Source organism: Bicyclus anynana, chromosome 9 (assembly GCF_947172395.1).
Source record: "Bicyclus anynana chromosome 9, ilBicAnyn1.1, whole genome shotgun sequence".
NCBI classification, from domain to species: Eukaryota; Metazoa; Arthropoda; class Insecta; order Lepidoptera; family Nymphalidae; genus Bicyclus; species Bicyclus anynana.
In genome coordinates this window covers 6,259,132-6,285,568 of record NC_069091.1, presented here as the reverse complement: position 1 = coordinate 6,285,568, position 26,437 = coordinate 6,259,132, and the positions used below count along the sequence as shown (strand labels likewise).

Genomic DNA, 26,437 nt, shown 5'->3' with positions numbered 1-26,437 from the left:
AGATTATCTTGGGACGAACATCCACCAGCAGATATTTTAAAGGAATGGAATTTGATTGTCAACAACTTGTCTTCTGTGGAAGCAATTCAAATTCCAAGATTTGTGTTGACAGAAAATCTTATACACTGTTCATTACATGGGTTCGCTGATGCTTCTGAGAAGGCGTTTGGAGCATCAGTGTATATTAGATCAGTTGATAAATACGGACAGGTCAAAATTGGGTTAATGATGGCCAAAACCAAGGTGGCGCCTATTAAAACTAAACTCAGTATACCTAAGTTGGAATTGTCTGGTGTAGCGTTGATGGTTAAATTGTTAAAGTATGTTTTAAATTGTATCCAGGGTAGGGTGACCATACATGATATTTTCGGTTGGTGTGATAGCAGCATTGTTCTTTCATGGCTTAAAATTCCACCTCATCGGCTTCAAGTATTTGAAGGCAACCGAGTGTCCCAAATTCAAAATAGTGGTTTAATAATAAATTATCGATACGATACGAACCCCGCTGATATTGCTAGCCGTGGTTGTAAGGGGCATGAACTAGAATCTCATCACTTGTGGTGGGGTCCTAAATGGTTGGCAGCCAATATGGATGAATGGCCTGCTAATATTGTAAACAAATCGGTGGTTCCTGGTTTACGCAAACAATATATAACTTCTGCTTCCAATGTAGCTTTTGTATCCGACATTTCATTCATTTCTCGATATAGCTCTTTTTCCACTTTAATCATGGTAGTTGCCTTTTGTATACGCTTTGCGCATAATTGCCAAAATCCATTAAAAAGATTTTCGGGTCCCATTACCGTTAAGGAACGTAATGATGCATTAGAAAGGTTGATTCGCTTGGTGCAGTCGGAAGCGTTTGCAAAGGACATAGCTTTAATAAACAAAAACCAAACTTGTTCCACTGGTTTGAATAGATTAAAACCTTTTATGGACAAGTCCGGATTACTACGAGTCGGTGGTCGACTGGAGCGATCCAGTTTGCCCTATGAAGCAAAGCATCCTTTGTTGTTACCAAAATCACATGTATTAACTTCCTTAATTATTGTGCATTATCACAAATTATATTGTCATATAGGAGCAACTGCGTTGCAAGCGATATTGCAAAAACAGTTTTGGATAATGTCGGCTCGTCAAGTTATTAGGAGTCACTTATTCAAGTGCATTAAATGTTTTAGGAGTAAAGCTAAAGTGGAAGAACCTATTATGTCAGATCTACCTTCGGATCGGATAAATGCTACAGGATTGTTCCATACTGTACAAACTGATTTTGCTGGTCCTTTTGCAATCAAGGTTTCTAAATTACGGAAAGCAAAGGTGGTAAAATCATATTTATGCGTTTTTGTTTGTTCGGCTACTAAAGCCATACATTTAGAAATTGTGGGGGACTTATCGACCGAAGGTTTTTTGTCGGCTTTTGCCCGTTTTGCGGCTAGACGTGGTTTGCCATCCTGCGTCCGCTCGGACTGCGGAACGAATTATGTAGGTAGTAGTCGTCATCTCGATGAAGTTCAACGGTTTTTACGCATGAAGGATGTCCAAAATACTTTAATTCATCAAGTAGGTCAATCTGGAGTTTCTTGGCAATTTAATCCTCCTGCAGCTTCTCATTTTGGTGGGTTGTTCGAAGCCGCTGTTAAATCTGCCAAAACCTTACTTAAACGGGTAGTAGGGGAGCAAACTCTAACTAATGAAGAGTTTTCAACGTTAGTTGCAAGAATAGAGGCAGTGTTGAATTCAAGACCCTTATGCCCTTTAACTAACGACCCGGACAATTTAGATGTTCTAACCCCGGCCCATTTTCTTATTGGTCGTCCGCTTTTGGCAGTTCCGGAGTATGAATGGCATCACATGCCGGATTCTAGATTGACCCGATACCAATTAATTACTGCAATGTCGCAGAGGTTTTGGATAAGGTGGAGTGAGGAATACCTACATACATTACAAATGAGGCTTAAGTGGACCTCAACTACTGATCCGCCTAATCTAGGACACCTGGTTTTAATCAAGGACGAAAACTTATCTCCACTTAAGTGGAAGCTTGGAAGGATACAAGAATTAATACCGGGAAAAGATGGGATTGTGCGGGTTGTAAAGCTTCTAACAGCCACAGGGTCATTGGTGCGCCCAGTGGTTAAAATTTGTAGACTTCCAATCAATTAATTTAGATAAAGGCTGTTTAGCCTTTCTCGGGGGGGGAGAATGTTTAGTTTTAACACACATATTTATATCTATATCATTATTATTTTGTCTATGTAGTTTATGATTCCTCTCAATTTTTATATTGGTTAGGCTCTGTGTTTTGACATTTTAAAATGGTGTGTGAATCTGTGGAAAACGAAAAGTGTCGGTGCAAAAAACAGAAATGAACGGTCAACGGAAAAACTTATTTAAACCTTCTCATAACTTTATTCTAATACTTTAACGGGATCCCGGGGACTATAAAACTCAAGTTATAGTGTGATAAACGACCTTAACTAAGTTTTCTTTCACTACGCAAGAAGCGCGTCTATTCATCTTTTTGGTAAGTGTACGTAGTTTATGTATTAATGTATTTCGATTCACCGGCGGAGCACCCCAGGCTCGATTTTGACTAAAAAATAGCTAAATATAAAACATTATCTATTACGGTAATTTAGGAGACTGTATCATATTATATTATATTATTTTCTGTTACCAACAAGCTTATCAAACAAGAAAACGAACAAACAAACCAATCATTCTTCAAAAAAGTCCATAAGTCTTCAAAAATTGACATAAGACACAGGTTGTATGGTCAACGATTTTTGCTTGTCCCCACTGGGGACAAGCAAAAATCGTAAAGATTAACTGAAAATGTAAAACGTTGAAGCAAAACATTTTTTGGGTAGGCCATGGCCTACCTTAACCGCTTGCGCTGCCACTGTGTTTTGTCTATTTCTCTACACTGGATTATCTCCTTGGTCGCATGTTTGCGCTTCTAGAACCTAGTGATTAATTTGCTTACTTGTGACTTAGGGTAAAGTCGAAGCAATGATGAATAACAAGCCGTTATTAAGATTGCAGATGAAGAAACCTTGTGACCACCTCTTCATGAAACCATTGTTCCAAAGAATATTGAATGTCACTCAAAACTGCGAGTTTAAAAAGGTAAGTAACTACATGACTGGTTGGTAACATGGTTATAGTTGTAGTTCGTCTACTTGTGGAAGTCTGTATGGCTTTAAATGTAGACGAACAGGTAAGAGTTTGTGTTCTTTTGTGGATTTCCTCATATCTGATTCGATCACTCCATCGTCCTGAATCACTCTAAGCCTCCTTATGAAGATCATAGTTAGCGATCAAGCCTGCGTAGGTGATCACAAGTAAATAAAGTATTGAAGTAAATAATTAAGTAGAAAGAAAAATTAATAAATCTATACCAACTACCCTCAGTTGGAAAGTGTGTGGTGTTACACCTTGTGTATCATCCTAAGCCCACCAAACAGCATTAAAGCAGCATGGTGGGTCTTAGCTCCATATATCCTCGCCTATAGGAGTGATGCCTGGCCCTGAGGTAGGCCCTGAAATATACCGTTAATGCCAACTACGTCGAATAATTCAATGTATTTGCATAGAAAATCCGATATAACTTGTCCTTGTTCTGAAAACCATAGCTTGTTTTCTTGAAATACACCATATGACGTCATTATAATTTAATACATTACCTTTTAAACTTTTTTCAGGGTAATTATAATTTGAATATCAATATAGAGGAGGTGGCACAGAAGTACTACGGTGGAATGTTTTTATACGGAACCTACAGCTTCAAATCAGTGTTCTACAATGACAAATGCAACTTCTCGTGTGTTGTTTTAGAAGTCATATTTTCTCCAAAAAGTAAAACTGAGTAACTCTTGTTTGTTGTTTTACTAGACATCTCTAACCATCATACTCTAATCATCACGTCTTTGGCTTTCCTCTTCTCTTGTGGACAAGGAATTTTCCAATTTTTACTTATAGTGCATACTTAAAAACCTTATGCACGCCACTGTCACTCACCACAACTCTGTCTCAACAAATCTACTCATTTCGTTCGCATATTTTCTTTTACCAGTCTTTCAAATCCGAAAATTAATTTTGGATTTGTAAGGGACGGCTATACATAATATATATATTAAAAATGAATTGCTGTTCGTTAGTCTCGCTAAAACTCGAGAACGGCTTTACGGATTTCTCTTATCTTGGTCTTGAAATGTTCGTGGAGGTATAGGGAAGGTTTAAAAGGTGAGAAAAAATCAGATAATTTCCGGGAAAACCCTAAAAACTGCCCTTTTCTATTTCCTATACAAACGTTTAAGAGTCAAGCGGTAGGGGTAGGGTAGGGGTAGGGTAGGGGTAGAGGTATAGATGGGTAGAGTAGGGACAGAGAATAAGTGCACATATGTCAAAATGAAGCTTGACCGGGTCCGCTAGTAATAAATAAAATAATTTAAATTTAATAAATTAATAATTTATTAACACTACCTTTGAAAATATCTTATGTCTTATGAATTATTATTATTATAGGTAACTAGTATGCCATATGCCACCAATGACACTACCATTCGTCTAAAGAGGTATCACAAATCTGTATTAAGTCCAGATAAATAACAACTTGGCCATATGGCATATAGCATCCAGTGATTTTTTGAAAACTTTTTAATCCTCTAAGTTTTCCACTTCCTTATTGCAGGCGGCTTTTCTTTCATTAATCGAACGGACAATTTTCTTGTTGGTCTATTTTAACGCAGTACATTCCTCGCGATCTGTGAATTAATTTACACATAAATTAAATAAATTCTATATTATACTTTAAGTTATAAACTTCTATCTACTCGTATGTAAGATTTTTTTAATTCTTTACAAATAAGGCCTTGACTACAATTTAACCTGTAAGTGATGATGCAATCGAAGATGGAAGCTAAGGATAACTAATTAGAAGAAGGATGAAAATCCACACCTCTTTCAGTTTATATACGACCTGAACGCTAAATCGTTTGGCGGTACGTCTTTGCCGGTAGGGTGGTAACTAGCCACGGCCAAAACCTCCCACCAGCTTGACCAATTATCAATTAGGAAAACCTCAATCGGCCCAGCCGGCGATCAAACCCAGGACCTCCGTCTTGTTAATCCACTGCGCGAAGGCCGTCATCAGAGTTTCTATATGCAGTAGGGGACAATTTTATATTTTCTAAATTTTGGTGTGATGGTTAACAAAGATGGTCCATTCATGTATACCTGGCACGATAAGTATCGAAGAATATAACTATCTATTCTGTTTAAGTAGATAAAGGAGCCCAAAGTGACTTATCGGAGTACCAAATAACCTTTCAACTCCTTTATCAAACCACATCCAGTTTACTTTTACTTAACAACTAGACGTTAGTAATTTTGTGTTTATATCGTTTTCGTTTTTAATAAACATCGTTTTAAAAAAAAAGAAAACTGTAACAGCTGAACAATTTAATTATCAGCACTTTTAACACTACGGTTTACCCTAGCTGCTTGCATGCAGAGAGCCTATGCAACCCGATTGATGTAGTATTTTTATTACTAAACGGGGGTCGACCAACCCTGCACTTTTAAATGCGAGGTCGTCTTTGCACCCAAATAATTAACATATTTTGAGTGAATATCAAATCAAAAATAAAGAGATCCGCAAACGAATCAAAGTTACAGACATAGCTCAGCAAGTCGCGACGCTGAAGTGGCATTGGGCAGGCTATAGAGTTCGAAGAGCCGATGGAAGTTAGGGTCCCAAAGTCTGAAATGGTGACCCCGCAGCAGAAAGCACAGTGTAAGTTGACCCCCCACTAGGTGGACCGAAAACATCAAGCGGGTTGCATAGACCTGCTAGATGCTGGCAGGTCGAAACTGTGGTGTTTGGAAGTCCGTGCAAGACATTTAATCATTATAATCAACGTCTATCTACTGTTAATGATAATGATGAAATAAAATTCGAATAGTATAGTATTTAACTTACGATTCAGGAGTATTATCATCTACTTTGACGACCCGGCGGTCGTGTAGAAGCAAGGAGTGGCCCTGCTTCGGACAGGAAGAGTCGCAGGGCACGCCGATCATTTTTATGCGTCGACGCACCGCCGCAGCGAAGTAACAGGAGCTCATGAAGTGGCTACAGCGGGCTACACCTGAACAAACAGTAAACTTTTATCATCACCATAACCATACAATGCCAACTTGTGGGTAGTGGCATGACAATACATCTAGATGTAAAGTTCTCATCAATATAAATTAATCAAGCCCAAACACAAGGTAGCTACTGTAAACCGTTGAGGAGTTCCCTTAACTGTCCCTCGTCTCCATCACCAGACCCGGCCAATAAATAGAGGAAAATTTAACTTTAAGTTATATTAAGTTCTATTAAGTTCTAGGTATAATACAAAAATTTTACAATTTTTAAATCGATTTTTTAAGAGCACATTCGATGAAAAAATCGGAAAAATTAGTTATCATAAATTATGTGTTCGAATTTGAAAATAATCATGAACCTGCTCGTTTAGATTAAATAAATTTGGGATTTTCCAGTAGCTTTTATCGTTTAAATGAAATCATAGTTTTATAATCTTACGAAAACCCAATTGGTGATTGTATGAAAACGCCAATAAACATGATTTATATAATCGATTAAGGCAAGATTACGCTGTGCCAGGCTTATAAACAAATTAACTGAACTAATTTATTTGTAGTCCTCATAAAAAGGCTTAAAGTCACTGAGCGAGCTATGCTTGGAGTTTCTTTGCGAGATCGAATCGGAAATGAGGAGATCCGCAGAAAAACCAGAGATACATAACTCAGCGAGTCGCGAAACTGAAGTGGCAATGGGCAGGGCATATAGTTCGAAGAGCTGATGGACGTTCGGATATGGGCACTTCTAACACTAAGGTCTACCCTAAAGCCGCATTTATGTAACCCGATTGATGTAGTAATTTTATTGCTAAGCGAACCAACCCTGCACTTTTTACTGCCAGGTCCATGTCAGGTTGCCATTTTTGCGCCCAAATAAATAACATACTTTATTTTATTGATACTTTATCGCACAGAATAAAAACAATTACAAAGAAAATAGTTCGAGAAGAACGACCCCGCACGCGCACTGGAAAGCCCAGTGTTGGTCATCCCACACTAGGGAGCCGCTGGATGCTGGCGGCTCGAGACCGTTTTGTTTGGAAGTCCATGCAAGAGGCCTATGTCCAGTGGACGTCCATCGGCTGTTAGTGACGATGACGATGATTTATTCTACCAAATATTTCTTTAATATGTATGTAGAGATAGCGATATTGTTTTTTACTTTTTATCTGCTGCTATCTCCGTGGAATATTATACAGAAAGCAGGTTATCATTGACAGCACTTGACAACCTTACGTGACCGCCAGTAGAAATAAATGCACATATTATTATTATCAATCACTTTATGAAGTAGATATTTTAGATCGCTAGAATAGCTTGAATAGTTATTTATTAATTAATTCATCAAAATATGCCTGGATGTTATTCTGATTTAGCTATGCTAATCCTACTAATATTATAAACGCGAAAGTTTGTATGGATGTTTGTATGGATGTACGTTTGGATGTTTGTAACTTTTTAACGCCGCAACTACTGCACCGATTTGACTGAAATTTGGAATGGAAATAGATTTTACTCTGGATTAACACATAGGCTTTTTATCCCGGAAAAATCCATGGATCCCGAGGGATTTGTGAATAACTAAATTCCACACGGACGAAGTCGCGGGCGTCCGCTAGTATCGCATAGAGGAAATATTTGATTGCTTGTTTTTTTGCATTGAATATGATCTGAAACTACTAGATCGATTTACAAAAATATTTTACCATTAGAAGCATACTTACATTATCTCTGATGAACATAGGCAATATTTTATTCCCGCATTCCCACGGGAACGGGAACTACGTGGTTAAAACCGCGTGGCGTCTGCTATACTCTATACCTATTCATCATTAACAATCCATATTCGGCTTACACATTGAGCACGAGTCTATAATGTGAGCATTATGAGAGGAGACCCAAAGGGTAAGACCAAATTTGGATTTGACAAATATTATTTTTAAAGATGAGAAAAAAATATGTACCTACCTATTGATACAAATGTAAATATATTTAAATTGAATTGTAACTATATAGAATCCATATAAAAATTATGTGATATCTATACGAACTGTTATGACATAGATAAGAACGGCACAACAACAAAACTTTGATAACATTATTATTATTTAATACACACGGCTATATGAAGTAAATGCGTTATTAGTTTTAACGTTTTCGTCTGTGACTATACAGTACACATACTCATGGCCAAGGTCACAGATAAAGATGTCATTATACAAATCTATACTAATATTATAAAGAGGTAAAGTTTGTAAGGTTTTCGAGGGTTATCTCAGAATAAAATAATATAAATCATCATTATCAACCCATATTCGGCTTACTGCTACGCTCAAGGCTCCTCTCCGAATTACAGGCGTTAGCCAATAGTCCACCACGCTGACCCAATGTGGATTGGCAGACTTCACATACGCAGAGAATTAAGAAAATTCTCTGGTATGCAGGTTTCCTCATGATGTTTTTCCTTCACCGTTAGAGACAAGTGATATTTAATTTCTTAAAATGCACACAACTGAAAAGTTGGAGATGCACGCCCCGGACCGGATTCGAACCCACACCATCCGGAATCGGTTCGGAAACATCTTTTACCAATAGAAAGCCACGCTATTTATACGCAGGTGAATCCGCGGGGGGTCTGCTAGCAACTCATCGATTTTGGCTTCGGCCGTGGCTAGTTACCAAAACGTACCGTCAAGCGATTTAGCGTTCCGGTACGATGTCCTTGAGAAACCGAAAGGTGTTTGGATTTTCATCCTCCTCCCTAACAAGCCCGCTTCCATCTGAGATTGCATCATAACTTACCATCAGGTGAGATTGTAGTCAAGGGCGAACTTGTAAAGAATATAAAAAAAAGATAATTGCATAATACGAGTTGTTAAGATACCAGCTGACATTATGATGTGTCATCAAATAAACAGATATGAGTTGCATATGTACTAGCGGTCGCCCGCGACTTCGTCCGCGTGGAATTCAGTTTTTCACAAATCCCGCGGGAACCAGGGATTTTTCCGGGATGAAAAGTAGCCTAAGTGTGACTCCAGAGTAAAATCTATTTCCATTATAAATTTCAGCCAAATCGCTTCAGTAAGCGCTGCGTATAGGAGGAACAAACGTACACACACACACAAACTTTCTCCTTTAAAATATTACTAGCGGACGCCCGCGACTTCGTCCGCGTGGAATTCATTTTTTCACAAATACCTCAGGAACCATGGATTTTTACGATATGAAAAGTAGCCTATGTGTTAATCCAGGTTATTATCTATATTCGTTTTAAATTCCAGCCAAATCGGTTTAGTAGTTGTGGCGTAAAGGAGGAACAAACATACACACACACAAACTTTCGCCTTTATAGTATAAGTGCGATGATCTTACTGACAATGATGAGTAAGTAAAATAGTATTGAGCAGATAGCTGTTATTATGCTGGTCATCTTATAATACATTTATTGTGCTTTGTCATTGTATTGATATGCGAGTATCAATTACTAAACGGTCAATTGTTACTTATATTGCATTTTATTGGTTTAAAAATGATTCGGAACAAATCGAAAATATGAAACACTAGATTTGTAGAAAAATCAATAAGTCTTACTCAATTTCAATTCAATTATTCTATTGTATTCAATTATAATAAGTGATTTTCTACAAATACGTCAGCTCTCACGCTGCAGAGTATGTCGTTCTATTTACGAGCCATCCTGTATAAACACATCCCGATAATGGAGACCATCCATGCTCATCACACAAATATTTTCCAGTTCTGGAAATCGAACCCACTACCGTGGATGCAGAGAGCAGGTCTATCCCACTGCGCCACGTGGTCTATCTTCGACTTACAGTGGAATTCATAGACGTTGTAGGGGCACCCCCAGGGTATCATTCACCCGCTGAGTGCCAAATTCTCAAACAAATAGAGGTTTTTCTTTTAGGTACTCTTTACAAGGTAACCCTTAACTACAATCTCACCTGATGGTTAGTTATGATGCAATCTAAGATGAAATCGGGCTAAGCTGTTAGGAGGAGGATGAAAATCCACACCCCTTACGGTTTCTACACGACATCGTACCGGAACGCTAAATCGCTTGGCGGTACGTCTTTGCCGGTAGGGTGGTAACTAGCCACCGACGAAGCCTTCCACCAGCTAGACCTGGACCCGGAACCTCTGTCTTGTGAAACTACCGCGCATGCCACTGCGCCACAGAGGCCGACACATTCGACACTCAGCGGCTCCCCTGGGGGTGCCCCTTCAACGTCTATGAAATCCATTGTAAGTAATGTCTTGACTTACGCATAACATGGCCCTTGCAGCCTGGTTGCAATCTTCCACCGTTCACACAAAAGTCTGCGTGTCCCACAAGACCGCTCTCGCCTAAGAAGCCAGCGTTCGTATGTATAACTTGGACGACGTAAGCGTCGTCTCGTCCGAGACGAAATAGATGAGACCCGTACATTGACACCAGAGGACGAGCTGGGTCTAAACCTGGAGAAGAAACAAAAAATATTTTATTATTCATTCTTATAAAGATGTACAGCAACTCTTTGCACTCGGTTATCAAGAAGCCAAAAAGAGGCATTATATATTTTTTACCCGACTGCGTCAGAAGGAGAGTAATGTTTTTAATATGTCAAGCGTTGTGATCAGTAAATATTGACACATTGACACAGATTAGTGACATCATAGATGTAAATGAATGACACGGCGATAAACGAAAACATTCCGTTTTACAATAGGAGATATTTAGTTAATTAGCTTATTACTAGCGGACGGCCGCGACTTCGTCCACGTAGAATTTAGTTTTTCACAAATCCCTCGGGAACCATAGATTTTTCCGGTATAAAAAGTAGCCTATGTGTTAATCCATGCGGTAATATATCTCAATACCAAATTTCAGCTAATTCTGTTCAGTAGTCGAGGCGAAAAAGAGTAACAAACAGTCATTCATATCATCAAATTCATCAGTTTTCTCAAATCTCGGGAAACCATGGATTTTTTCGGGATAAAAAGTCTATGTGTTAATCCAGAGTAAAATCTATCTCCATTCCAAATTTCAGTCAAATCGCTTCACAAGCAGCGGCGTTAATGAGTAACAAACATCCAAACATCCATACAAACTTTTGCGTTTATAATATTAGTAGGATAGGATGTAATCATATTCGGGTTACAGTTGAAAAGCTTTTTCTATCTAAACTATTTAATTATTTCATACAGGAAGAAAATTTTTTTAGTGCGGATATTTTTATATTTTGTACATAAACAAAATTTAATGATCACGTATTTTTTCTTTTTTTTTTTAACTCAAAAATAACAAAATTATCGTTAGCTAAAGTTATTTACTTTTGAACAGAATTTTAGGGTCACCCTATTGTGCGTTTATTTTATTTTCGTTTGATACCTAAAGGACGTCACCAGATCACTTTTAAGCTGAATATATCTTGTTTAGTAATAATATGTACATTATTTTGTTATTTTAGAGACATAAATTAAAAAAAAAATTACATAAAATGTATCGAACTGTTTGTAGATTTATATTCTATTAATGATACAGAACCACGAAAAAAAATATCCGCACTAAAGACCGAATCACCCTGTATTAAATTACGCTTCGGATCATCCGGATAGCACTGGGAATTGGCAGCATTAGATTGTACCGTAAATATACAAGTCATCTTGTATCGACTCGTAAATCTATGATACAAGTCATTGATTGGCAGCCTTGGAAGAATTACATCAATTGGAAGGAATCACAATTTCAAATGAATGTAACAACTATAAACAATTGAATTAATACGGGATTCGCTGCATGCAGGCTCAGGATCGTGACGTTTGGAAGTCCCTACAAACGGCCAATGACCTGCACGGTTCAGCTGATATGATAAACTTGATAAAGATGACAGACGAAAACGCCGGCAAACATCTTTTTCTTCAATGATTAGGTACTTACTGTTAAATGTGTTACTAACGCATGAAAATGAGGCGCTCAAAAGAGGAAATTCATAAACAACTCAATGTTACTTGTGGTCAAGAACGAACGTTATTTAAACCAATAAAATTAAAATAAAATATCGTCTACTTTATCGAATTGTGTGTGGGAAGTGTAAAAACTATATACCTATACGTATATGTATATACCTTTATTGGAATTAAAGACAAAATTGTTCATGTGTGCGCTCAATGTTGTAGCCTATTCGGATTTGGTGATTTTGTAGGGACGTAACCGATCTATAGTATAAAATTATCATAGTTGTTCTTCCATTTAGAATTTTAGACTAACCTAAGCTTTATTTAAAAGCTTTATAATTATTTTTGCTAACATAGCTAATACAGAGTGAAGACATAAAAAAATTAACTTAAAATTTACATACCTACCTACATAAGAGTTTTCGATTTCCTTGATTAAGTACTAATATTTTCTTAAATCGGTATTATTTTAGTTTTATAACTCATCATTATGTATATACAAGATATTAGGGATATAACACAAGTGTTATCAATTTATTATCATCGAGTCTGTTGGATTTCAATTGTATGAATAAGAACACAATTGAAATATCTACTTTACAGCGTGCCAGACCGCGCTACCAGTTAGTTGTGTGCACTGTGTGGACTTGAAATCATACATCATGGTGAAAGTCGATATTAAATATACAAAGGTAAAATATAATCCTTGTTTATACATATTTTCGAGTAGTTGGTAGATAATTTTACTTTTTTAAGCATGTTTTAAACGTCGATATAGTATATTTCAATCTATTGAAAAGTAGCTACAAAGTTATATTTAGTCTAGTAATCAAAATGCCGGCCGGCGTCATTATTTTCATGATACGAATATGTAGGTACATTGTATAGGTACTTTATTTTTGATGAATTATTACTTTATTTATATTTAATACACAAATTAATATACCTACTTACGTAATACAGTTTATGATGTACCTACGATGGTATTTTACTATTAACGTTTTTTTTTGTCTAGAAAAGTTATAGCAAAAATGTTTTTTCTACTGTGTCTTTAATTATTTTTAGTTCTGCGTTTTTAATTAATTTTCATAGTAATTATTATTATTAATTATTTTCCTTCAGTGGACAAATTGTTGGTTGTAATATTTATCGTAATTAATCGATTGTTTTTCAATGGTTTTAGTATTGTATTATCAAATAAAAATAATTATACAGTTACGTAAGTAATTAAAAAGTCACAAAATGACGGCAGCATTTTTTTTATCGATTAGAGATGTAACGATAGGGTAGTATTAAGACGTCCTAGGTCTACTAGTACTAAAAGTGGTGTAATCTTTGATCTAAACGTATTGTTATATTAACACGAGTTAAAAATCAAACCCGAGACATTCATTCTTAATTGTAAATAATCTATATCTTACAAAGCATTGACCATAGAGGCCGTCAAGGTTTTGTTTGTACATTAGCGTTGATTACGGTGTGATAAGGTAGGTACAATGTTATCGCAAAATTATGTAATTTGTAGTTTTTGTGCAAGTTAAAATTTATGGACTATGTAAAAAATATGCACCTACCTACATAAATAAATTTAATAATAAATACTTGACTATTTGAAATGAAATATGTTTAATATAAAAGCGTACAATATATTTAAGTTAATCTAAATAATATATGTATAAGGTAGATATATTAGATCGAGAAACGGATGCCAAGATGTGTAGGGAGGGACAGGTCCTAAAGGTTCAAAAATTGTAGCAAAATACAACCCAAATTCTAAGGCTTCTTGACCAACTTGCTTTGCAATGACAACCGCCGTAGAGTGCAGCATAAAACATGCCTACTTACCCTTCCACCTACTTACAATTAATATTTTTGTCATTATCAACTTGGAGCCTGACTTCCCTTCCCCCTGGAGACTGGCTAGCAAAGCCCCTTGTCATGTGGATAATAATATAACCATTGTGGAAGCTCGAGTCTACTGTCAAAATGAGAGGGGTTAGGCCAATAGTCCACCACGCTAGCCCAATGCGGATTACAGACTGCACACACGCAGAGAATTAAGAAAGTTCTCTAGTGTTTGAGATTAATTTAATTAAATAAAAATTAATTTCTTAAAATGCACACAACTGAATAGTTTGAGATGCATGTCTTGAACTGAATTCGAACCTACGCCCTCCGGAATCGGAGGCAGAGGTCACATCCACAGGGCTATCACGGCTCATAAATGATATAACCAATACCTAATATAAAATTGGTAACCATTTTGCAGTTGTTCATCAACAATGAGTGGGTAGACGCGGTCAGCAAAAAGACTTTCCCTACCATCAACCCTCAAGATGAAACTGTCATCACCGAGGTCGCCGAAGGAGATAAGGTACCAGAGGATTTTACTCTTTTTATCACTGATATTTTTTGAGGGAAAAATGAGATTATGTCTACACACGTAGAGAATTGAGAAAATTCTCAGATATACAGGTTTCCTAATTATGTTTTTAACTACATAAATTATTAAATACACTATATAACTACATAAATATATAAAAAAAAATTATACAAAAAATAAAAATGTTAGCTACGAAGCAGTATCGGTATCGGTCTCAAACATTTGTAATGAAATTCAAACGATTATACATACGAATATAGAATTAGTAGCACTTTAAAAAAGGGATAAAAAAAGCATTACCATATGAACACAAAAAGGTTGCCTCATGTGATTCCCATCTGTGGTATAACCCTGTTAGCCCTCGTTCGCACGTGAGGTTTTTTAACGTCAAAAAAGCGTTCAAATACAACAAATGCATTTCCAAGTACATGTTCACACGACAGCGTTTATAAAACACGATGTTTTTTTTTCGAGCAGAGTTGCATTTAAAATTTTGGGCGTAGGAAATAGACCTTTACTTCTTTTAACATCATACTACCTATATTTGAACGCTTTTTTAACGTCCGTTCAAAAAACTCCCGTACGAATGAGGCCTTAGCCGTACTCTTTTCCTTCATTGGCATTCACGGAACATTTTAAGCATAATATTGTGGTCTGATGTCTGATGATCATCTTTTATTCATTTTGTTATGTTATATATTCTATTCAACACCAGCACCAGGATGCGAGAATAGCAATGGATTGCCTTCTCAACAAATCTAGTTATTCAACTTTTTTTGCGAAATCAAGACAAAAAATCGCCTATTCCCACTCGTGAACTTTATTAGCATTTATAGGATATGTATATATATTATTTCAATATAGAAAGACTAGCCATTGTCTGCGCACGTATAGGCTGCCTACCTATCTACTTTTTACCTACTTTTTATGTTGAATTCTGTGATGGCTCGTAGAAGTTTTTTTTTTTCTTTTCTTGTTCTATAGGTACTGTATAGGCTGCTATATTTTCTTTGCTGTGTCCCTAACAACTTAGGTATATATAAAATTAACATACAAACAAACAAACTCACTTTCTTATTTATATAGGTACCTATTTGCTAGCACACGCCAGCGATGTCGTTTGTGTGTAACTTAGTTTTTAACAAATCCCTCAGGAACCATGTATAAAAATAACAGTGAAAGTTCCCGATATAGTCAAGACACGCAGACAGACAAAACTTTAAAAACAGTTTTTATTTTAGTACCTATCTAGTAAATATTTATTATTACAAGCATTTGAGAAAACACAGTTTTGAAATGGCAGACACTTTTTATAGAAGTATTGATTAAGGATTAACGAACTTTTTTTTTAAAATTGACTAGGCCGACATCGACTTAGCCGTACAAGCAGCAGTGAAGGCTTTCCACCGTTACTCGGAATGGCGGCTTCTAGATGCTTCTCAGAGGGGCAGGCTTCTCCTCAAGTTGGCAGACCTCATGGAGAGAGACGCCAAGTACCTGGGACAGCTAGAAACGTTGGACAACGGCAAACCCGTCGCCCTGGCAACCGGAGAGGCAGCTTGGTCTGCGCAGATCATCAGATATTACGCTGGAAAAGCTGATAAGATCTTGGGAAACACAATTCCAGCTGGTAAGTTACGCTACGTCTATCTATTTTTGATTACGTACCCACTGCAAAGACTTTTATGAGTTTCTAATCCCCTTTCCTTTAAATACAGTTTTATCTGCACAGTTTTACCTGTACAGTTTTATCTGTACAGTTTTATCTGTACAGTTTTATCTGTACAGTTTTATCTGTACAGCTTTATCTGTACAGCTTTATCTGTACAGTTTTATTTGTACAGTTTTATCTAACCGAAATTTTAATCAAAATCATTCGAAAAAACTGTACAGCTATTGAGTTAAAACTTACACCACACACGTACGATTTAACTAAAGAATTCGACTGTTAAAACTTCACGTCTGAAGCACGAGTTATAAAACAAGGTTTGGTCCAAAGGTGGATTGTTGAAGTTTATAGTTTGACATTGATGTCCCACATTTACGTCGGTGTTGTGACACCACCACGACAAATGTCCTGGTTGCTTCTGAGATTTCTTGAAAGAAAGAAAATCTTGATATATTCTGACTCAGGAGCCGTACCCGAGACTTCATTATGCAAAACCGTATGGGCTAAAATCAGAACCACTCAAAACGCAAACACGCAGTCACTCTACATAATCGTCTATAGATTAAAAATATTTTACAAAATTGAACTTCAAGAAATATAGACTATTTTTGTCTACATTGATGATCTTATTTACAAAGTTGTTCAAACAAATACAACAACAAACTTGTTCACAGCAAATATGGTTAGGTACAGCTGTTTCTTGGTAGTAGTCTAGAAAAGAGTAATTTATCAATTGACTCAAATGATCCACTTCCTTTAACTGTACTTACAGTAGGATAAAAGTAAAAACTCATCATTATCAATCTCCCAATCCGCATTGGGCCAGCGTGGTGGATTACTTGGCCTAACCTCTAACCTAACCTCTTTAACTGAGAGGAGACTCGAGCACAGCACTGAACCGAATATGGGTTGATAATGATGATGATGATCACGACAATATCATCATGGTTGTTCAAATTTATCAAACCACCACCTCTCAGTGATGAGACGGCTTTGTCGTTGAGCTATTGAGGTTCTAATCATTGGACCAACGAGACGGAGGAGTAAGAGATGAAAAATGTGATGAACATAAAAAAAAAATTATGACGAAGCATATTGGTTACAGATGGTGAAGTACTCTCCATGACACTGAAGGAGCCTGTGGGTGTTTGCGGTCAGATCCTCCCATGGAACTATCCAATTCCCATGTTCGTATGGAAGATCGCTCCTGCTCTAGCTGCTGGTAAGTACCTACTCTTTACAATTTTTAATTTTGGCTAGGTCACAGAAATGGCTAGGTAATAATAAATAATGATGCGATATAAGGGATACAATTTAAGATCTATTTACAATAGAAATATTTTTTACTCCGAAAATATTCATTTCAGAACACGTCATGTACCTTATACATTTTTAATTAATTTTCCTTCAAGAATACCCTAGAGTTATAGGAAATAATCCAGAATATTTTTGACGGCCTCCGTGGCGCAGTGGTATGCGCGGTGGATATACAAGACGGAGGTCCTGGGTTCGATCCCCGGCTGGGCAGATTGAGATTTTCTGATTTGTGAAGGTCTGGCTGGTGGGAGACTTCGGCCGTGGCTAGATACCACCCTACCGGCAAAGACGTACCGCCAAGCGATTTAGCGTTCCGGTACGATGCCGTGTAGAAACCGAAAGGGGTGTGGATTTTCATCCTCCTCCTAACAAGTTAGCCCGCTTTCATCTTAGACTGCATCATCACTTACCATCAGGTGAGATTGTAGTCTTGTAAATAATAAAAAAAGCACTCTGTATATATGCTATAAATGATATATCAACAGGTTGCACGTTGGTCCTCAAGCCCGCAGAACAGACTCCCCTCACAGCTCTCGCCTTGGCTGCTCTGATCAAGGAGGCAGGGTTCCCAGCAGGAGTTGTCAACGTAGTGCCCGGTTATGGTCCAACTGCTGGTGCGGCGCTTACCAGTCACCCGCAAGTTGACAAGATGGCGTTCACTGGATCAACGGAGGTACTTAACCTCTTCAAAATACTTTATAGGGAGATGCCTCATTATAGCTTGCCAAGTTCGTTGCCACTCCCATGATATACGGGCGACGAGGGGATAGGACTGCGCGGGTGTGAAGTCGTGCGCGCGGGGCATCGCTACCCCTTTCTTGACCCGCCCGCGCGGCTTGTCGTGAGTATTAAGAACGAATTTACCAAGCTATAGTGCGTTGCGTTGACGTAAGGTCAACGAAGGGTTCCGTGCATAAAATCACGTTTATCAAATGAGAGCTCCAATATTTATTTTATGCTGTTTTTAGAATTTATAGTTATAACACCAACAAGTACTAAAAATGCTATAGCAGCAACAGAAATACCATGTTTACCAAGTTTTTATGAGATACATAGTATACATATACAGCCTGGTGACAGAAGGACGGACGGAAGATGGAGTCTTAGTAATAGGTTTTACCCTTTATACCCTACGGAACCCTAAAAATATAATGCTGTGGCAAATATACTTTAAAAAAGAATTGAGAATATATGACTGTATAGATGACCAATATGTATGCAAATCAAAATTTTCTATGCTATTGTACTGGTAACTATTCTGACTCAAATAATATATTTTGTCATATTCTAACAAAAATAAATTTGTTTCAGATTGGTCGCGTCATCATGAAAGGCGCATCGGATGTTAATTTGAAACGCGTTACACTAGAGCTCGGAGGAAAGAGTCCTTTGGTTATTTTCAATGATGCTGATGGTAAGCTTAATAAAGTTCATACATATCTAAATTGTGGTGTAGAGACGTGAACTATTCACGCCAGAGAAAGACAAAGAATTGATGCGTTCGAGATGTGGTGTTGGAGGCGAATGTTACATGTACCGTGGACTGCCAAACGTACAAATGTATCAATTCTTTCACAGCTTCAAATTAAAAAACGTCTCTCAACCATCTGTCTACAGCGCACCCTCAGTTATTTTGAGAATATATATATAGATAAATATATAGATATAGAGAAGCATTGTAAACCAAACGATGACTCGCCAAGGTGGTCACGATCCTCAGTCATGAGGGACCGACTAGAGAGAGAGAGAGAGAGAGAGAGATATCTAAATTACTAGAAAGCACAGTGTTGGTCGATCCCACTGACGGTGGACTGACGTCATCAAGCGAGTCGCAGGGATTCGCTGGACGCAGGGGCTCATGTGATGTTTGGAAGTCCCTACAAAAGGCATATGTCATGCAGTGGACGTCTATCGGCTGATATGATGATGATGATGATATCTAAATTAATATTAAAGTAACGTAAGATATGATTACTTCCTTGTTTGTAACGATTTTAATCAAACACTGCTAGACCGATTTTAAAAATTCTTTCACCATTAGAATGCAATATATTCACGTATAACATAAACTATATTTTATTTTACTATTCCCACGGAAACAGGAACTACGGGAGAAACCATGTGGTGTATGCTAGTTGACTATATTAGCTGTAGTTTTCTACTACTTTCGCCTGCGTACAACTGGTTTTTCCTTTTCTCGAATTACTTGTTCCCTATCTTTCTTTCTTTCAATAGGTACTCGCTTTCCTTATACTCTATTAAGGTCCGTTTATATCTACAGACATTTAGCGTGCCAGACACGTGATGTGACAGACAAAATAATATTCTTCTATACAGTGTTTATTAACGCATCTATATCTACAGTCTGTCAACGTCTGCGCGGCCGCGTTACACTAGATACGTCAATAAACACTGTATAGAAGAATATTATTTTGTCTGTCACATCACGTGTCTGGCACGCTAAATGTCTGTAGATATAAACGGACCTTAATATGTTGCTCCAACCGATGATAGTTCTTCATATTCCATTGGATATCTTCAAGTCAAAGAGTGAATAGGCACCGTCTAGGCAAATGGGTTTCATCGTTTTCGCTTACTAACATATGCACATGCAGTAGTAACAAAAATCTGCAAAAGAAAACCATTTCCAAATACGTTCTCTACTAAACGTGTCTCGAAATTTTTTGAATAATTTCGTAGTACGGTATTTAAACATAAATATACAAAGTTCTGAAAATGTCTTTCACACAGAATATTCATATCTTTTGTTATATTCTGGAAATGTATTTATTCTTTACCTAACATCTTTTATGTCTAGGTTTAGTCAGGTGGTAAATTACATAGGTATTTAAAAGAAGCGTTGAAAATTGATGAATTATGATATATTTATCCGTTGCTGGCGCCACTTCGGATTTTGCCTGTGAACCTTTTTCATGAATTCAATGCAAAACGTCTTAACAAAGTATAGGTATGTGTTACGATATATTAACACCTGACAGTGATCATTAATGAACTTAACATTATCACCATACGCCCGCCAACACGCAATAGAGCAGCGTGGTGGGTAATAACTGCATATCCCCTCTCCAAGGCCGCGGAAATAGGCTGATAATGATAATAATATCTTTACCAGGTTAATAAACTCTGTATTTGTTAACTTATAGTTGACGAGGCAGCCGAAATCGCTCACCGAGCTTGTTTTGCCAACGCTGGCCAGTGTTGTGTGGCTGGCACGAGGACGTACGTACAGTCTGGCATTTACGACAAATTCATTGCCAAGGCTGCTGAGATTGCTAAGAAGAGGAAAGTTGGCAACTCTTGGGAAGATGGCATTCAACAAGGACCCCAGGTAAGCGATACTGTTAAACTTACGAATAGATTATTTTTATATATTATCAGGTAATTATATAAAAATAATCTACTTGGATTATATAATATCTGGGCTTATCTATAGAGTTACGAATATCGTATGATGGTTTGGGAAAAGCCAATTGATGAAAACGGTCAAAATTGTTTACTATATTAAGTATTTATAATATACCTGCATACACAGAATAAAGATGATCCAGAATGAGTCTTTACAAGCAGCGTGGTGAAGCCGGCGAAATCCATAAAAAAAAAACCAACGTGACGTCCTTGACATCCGCATATACAAACTTTTTTCATAATTTTTATTTCAAAATTTAACATTAACAACAATTACGTAAATTAATATAATAATCAATAATTACGAACAAAAAACCATCTTATTTCTTCAGAGTTTGTGAACAGTTTTTAAAATATTTAAAAACATAAGACGTCATCTTTCTAAAATAATACTGAAAATTACTGATGCGACGCTTCGTGTCGTACTGACTCGAGAATGTATTCGTTTTTGAATTTTCTATTTAGAGCGGCTACGACACCGTCGTGTTCTATGCGCTCTATCTGCCTATTAGTCTTTATTCTGTGCCTGTATTATTACTTTCTAGGAACTAAGAACAGTCTAAGCAAATTAAGCCCTAATCGACCAATTATTTACTTTGGTTCAGATATTACTAGAAAGTCGAAATTATCAATATATAGTGTACCTAACTTAGAGTACACATCAAATATGCCAATTTTTATGTGTACTTTTTATTAGTGTGTTTTTTTTTTAATTAATGTGTAAAAAACCAAAATTCACTGACTGATGATCAGGAAAATGTCAGGATGGACTTCCGAAAGTCAAAGAAAGCTATCAATTATTATCAACAATTTTTTACAGTACAATCTTCGATCTCCTATTAAAACGTGGACGCAAAATCAGCGATCAAAAAAACGTCCCCACTCAATGAGTGCCAAACACAACCTCTTGGCAATCAATTCAAAGTCTCATTTTCAAATTCAACTTTAAAAATAATCCTTAAGGTTGAATTTGCTCTGAATTTGGGATTTTATTGAATATTGGACTATATTTAAAGGCCTTTCTTTAGGTATAATTTTCTTTACCAACAATTCTAAAACTGTCAAAGCAAGATTGGCCAGTTTTTAAGTGAAATTTTCTGCATGATTGTGCGTCCTTTTATTATAAGAGGTTAATGAGTACAAGCAATATTCATTCGTATTATAAGTAATAAACATTTTCATGTAAAGCAATTGGTGGATATTTTCATAGAAGTAATACATATATTTTTCTTAATTTAGATCGATTCCGAAATGTTCAACAAAGTTATGGGCTACATCAACGCCGGGAAGAAGGAGGGCGCCAAATGTCTGGCAGGTGGTGACAGATTGGGCACCAAAGGATTCTTCATACAGCCAACTGTATTCGCTGACGTCAGTGACGACATGAAAATTGCGAGAGAAGAAGTAAGAAGAAAAGCTATTGCTATATTTAATTTAACAGTTTTAATTTGTATACTACGAAGAAGAATTGGAAGGTTCATGAATCCGGTTTGGGACATGCACCTCCAACCTTTCAGTTGTGTGCATTTTAAGAAATTAAATGTCATGTGTCTTAAACGGTGAAAGAAAAACATTATGAGGAAACCTGCATACCTGAGAATTTTCTTAATACTCTGCGTGTGTGTCTGCCAATCCGCATTGGGCCAGCATAGTGGACTATTGGCCTAACCCCTCTCATTCTGAGAGGAGACTGGAGCTCAGCAGTGAGCCGAATATGGGTTGATAATGAATGAATTAAATGAATAAGAATTCGTTAAGTAGAACAAGATAATAGTAGAAATCAGTAAAGATTTCGGTTTAGTTTGTTTTCCATTGACATTGAAACTTACCATTAATGTAACTAAATATAGATGGTTAGAATAGCTTCAGAGTCCAAAATCCGTTCGAAAGAACATTATTACTATAAAATGTTACTCACTCATCTAAACATTCCTTAGTCAAACACACACGTGTTCCAAATTAGCTTCTGTAATTAATTTACCCTTGAAACTAATATTAGAACAACCAAAATTAGAGACATTATGTAAGAAGATGGAGCTTTCTACAACTAGTTGAAATATTTTTTGACGTGACAACATCTAATAATTCGACGGAGCCGGCTGCACACTTGAAAAAAGATGACGTCATGTGTCGTTCCCTCCCTCTAGGGTTGCCGACTTTTTTTACAAGAAATAAAGCATATTCTGATCTATGAAGATTATTAACACATTCGCTGCGGCACTGATTTTTCTGTACTTTCCTCTGGTACGGTACGAGGTTTTTTGAACTCATACTAAAACTTCAAGTAGTTTATTTATTTATTATCATTCAAGCAATACATATTTAACATTATATATTTTTTTATGCAATATAGGCCAGCGCTTGACTACAATTAAGCCTGATGGTAAGCATTAATGCGGTCTAAGTTGGAGCGCGCTTACCTAGAAGATGCCTATTTCACTTTTGCTTTGAAGGTGTTCAAATTAGGTATAGGTGACAGGAAACACAAACGCCGGAAGGGCATTCCAGATTTTTGCTGTACGAATTAGAAATATAATATTACAATTATACTAGTCACACTTTTATTATATAATGCAAGCTATGGAGCCCAGTTTGGGCGTAGCTTTAGTTGTCGAGTGAGTGATAGGGAGATTGTTTTTATTATTTTTCTTTATCATCCATGTAGTCATGTAGTCAAGTAGTTCGGTACGAGGTCCATCAACCTCGTAACTCCTGAACACACTAGGCGAACAAGGTCAATTGACCTCGTACCGCAACGAAAACGAACATTATCTTTCCACAAATGCAACCATTCCATCAGTATTTTCTTATGACGTTGTCACGTTCAACTATCGTCAGTAAACCCACTTTACAGACAACCGATTTTTTTTTCAGATCTTTGGGCCTGTACAGAGCATCCTTAAGTTCGAAACATTCGAGGAAGTGATCGACCGCGCCAACGATTCCAACTACGGCTTGGGCGCTGGCGTCATCACTAATGACGTCACCACTGCGTTGGCCTTCGTCAGACACATCCGCGCTGGCTCTGTTTGGTATGTTTGTCAATTTTAATATATCATCTAATTCAAAAGCAAACTAGTGAAGTCTAAATATTTCCACGTCGCTAGAGTATGAAATCCAAAATATTCCTTATTTATGGAATACTAGCGGATGCTCGCGATTTCAGTTTTTCAAAAATCCCTTTTTTCGCGGACTTTTTTTAGAACTTTTAAAGAGAACAATTCTGTCATTCTCCTACATGAAAATTCATTTAATCACGCAGCGCACGCAGCAAAAAGTCCCCCGATTTTAAACATTCTTCAATGATGCTTCGTCTTTTTTCTAAATTTTTATGGTCTTAGCATGATAATATCTAACACTGAAAGAATTTTTCAAATCGGACCAGTAGTTTCTGACATTAAAGTGTTCAAGCAAACGAACAAAGAAACTCTTCAGCTTTATAATATTTTTGATACTATATTTAAGACTAATCTATTAATCATGTATCAGAAATAATAGTTAATACTCTTAATTAAAATTTATGTATTTACATTTAGATGAATTGAATGAAGATGATATGAAAAATATTATTTTTCTCTCTGTAATTTTAATCCGTCTTAAACAATTTTGCGCATGTCATTGAATTGCTCATGCTCATGTGAGATGTTATTGTAAGTGGCGTGCCATTTAATTTTATCTTGCTATGATTTATTTCAATATATTATTTAAATTGTTTCAGGGTAAACACTTATGAAGTAGTTACACCACAAACTCCATTTGGTGGATTCAGGGAATCTGGCATTGGTCGTGAATTGTAAGTTTAGAAATAATCATAATTAAGAAAATTATTTTATCCTAATACTTAGTAGTTTTATAAAGGGCAGTTGATTCATATCAAATTTAATATAAACAATATTAATTTCGTATAAAACATGGAATATAACTAACAATTTTGACAAATACTAAACCGTTTGGATAAAGTTTAGTGTTAACGTGACGTCATGGTACGATAAAATATAAGACCATCATGGCCGACAGCGTTGTGGGTCGTATTTTCAAAAAATATTTAGAAATTAAAACTTAATTTTTTTTATGTTTAATTTATTCATGTCTCCCAAAAATATTTTTTTTTTCAATCTAGTAGAACGATAATGAACAATTTAAAACCGTTTGAAAAAAGTGTCAACTAGCCTATTCTGTTTTTCAGGGGAGAAGAAGGCATCCAGCAGTACTTGGAGAACAAAACCGTCTCTTTCAGCCTACCAAAGAAACCTCGCGTATAGTGTGGACCAAAAAAGAAAACCAAAAAGCAAAAACCAACATTTACTAACCTTCTAAGCTTCAAAAATGTATGATTTCAAGAACTGAAATATTAATATTATATTTTGTTTGTTAATAATTTCTTCTTTCTCTTATATTTTCCTTGGCTAGTTTCACTCTTCACATGATTTCCTATCCTTCTATCCCAAAAGACAGTTCGAAACAGTAGGTAGGTTACTATGAAAAGAACGCATTTCAACCATTTTATATCCCCGTGAACTAAGTTCGTAGGGGCCTTTGCCGATTGGCAATCAGATTTCCAAAAATTAACCAAGAAACAGATACTACACGTTTATGTTTTTTTCATAAATCTTATAAAAATACGAAATATAATGTAATTCAATTTTTTTTTTAATTAAACTAAGGTGGTGAAATAGGGCTTGAAAGTTTATATTTATTTCCACGCGGACGTAGTCGCGGCGTCCGCTAGTAATCTGAATAAAAAGCTATTATTATTATATTATTATTATTATGTAAACCAATGATAATTTATTTTATGGATCGCTACAAAATCACCGCAAAATGTGATCCGACTACAAAACTGAGCGCACACATGCATAATTTTGTCTTTAATTCCATTACTTATATAAGTATAAGTAGGTATATATAGTTTGTACACTTCCTGAACTAACAACACAACTTTGTAGACCATATTGAGGTATTATTTGTTTAAATAACGTTCGTTGTTGACCACAATTAACATTCAGATGTGGAACATTCCTCTTTTGAGCGCCTCAGTATTTAACATCATTGATATAAACAGTTAGAAAAAGACAGGAAGATTTATTTAGTATGTAAGTACGGAAAACATTATCAACAGCTGCTTACAGTTTCTGTATACTAATTGGGACCTTATGATAAGGTTACAAAGCATAGAATAAAACTGATACCGCCTATTCATAGTGTTTGTCTACAATAATAAGTTCCGTTTAATAACAATCTTAGGTAAACCTAGGAAGGGCGCCTACAGGCGTAGTATGGGTAGGATTAAACATAAATTATGGAACAACTGCTGCATGCATAATTACAAACAAAAAATCACAGATTATTGGCATACTATCTGAAAAAATCTAAACGTATTTTAAGTACATAGTCTACAACTTGGGTCCAAGGTCTAGGATCAATGTACAACGCTTGACAGAATCCTCTTTGACAGAATAATCATCTTTGATAGGTCAGATCCGATCAAACGTCCGAAGCTCTTGGTGTTCAGACAGGGTATGAAACAG

General features: G+C 36.4%; 2 protein-coding genes across 2 annotated transcripts in view; one reads left to right on the top strand and one right to left on the bottom strand.

Annotated features, from left to right (window-relative positions):
* Positions 1-4,512: 4,512 nt before the first annotated feature.
* LOC112044546 (phospholipase A1-like) overlaps positions 4,513-26,437 on the bottom strand; it is a 62,950-nt gene continuing 41,025 nt past the window's right edge. The window contains exons 6-8 of the mRNA XM_052883437.1: positions 10,444-10,635; positions 5,987-6,155; positions 4,513-4,769 (exon numbers count right to left, since the gene is read on the bottom strand). Coding sequence (XP_052739397.1) covers positions 4,712-4,769; positions 5,987-6,155; positions 10,444-10,635 — 419 coding nt within the window. The 3' untranslated portion in view covers positions 4,513-4,711. The remainder of the gene's footprint in view (positions 4,770-5,986; positions 6,156-10,443; positions 10,636-26,437) is intronic.
* LOC112044510 (aldehyde dehydrogenase X, mitochondrial) lies at positions 12,649-25,287 on the top strand. Its single transcript, XM_024080390.2, has 11 exons — positions 12,649-12,806; positions 14,384-14,488; positions 15,860-16,127; positions 17,272-17,388; positions 17,969-18,156; positions 18,795-18,897; positions 20,648-20,832; positions 22,149-22,313; positions 23,784-23,941; positions 24,628-24,702; positions 25,096-25,287. Exons 1-11 carry the CDS (start codon positions 12,777-12,779, stop codon positions 25,169-25,171), a joined length of 1,470 nt encoding a protein of 489 aa, XP_023936158.1. The 5' UTR covers positions 12,649-12,776; the 3' UTR covers positions 25,172-25,287.

Coding starts and splice junctions, on each gene's coding strand:
- LOC112044510 (XM_024080390.2), top strand. CDS start 12,777: ATGGTGAAAGTCGATATTAAATATACAAAG. Junction 12,807..14,383: donor TCGATATTAAATATACAAAG/GTAAAATATAAT, acceptor ACCATTTTGCAG/TTGTTCATCAACAATGAGTG. Junction 24,703..25,095: donor TCTGGCATTGGTCGTGAATT/GTAAGTTTAGAA, acceptor TCTGTTTTTCAG/GGGAGAAGAAGGCATCCAGC.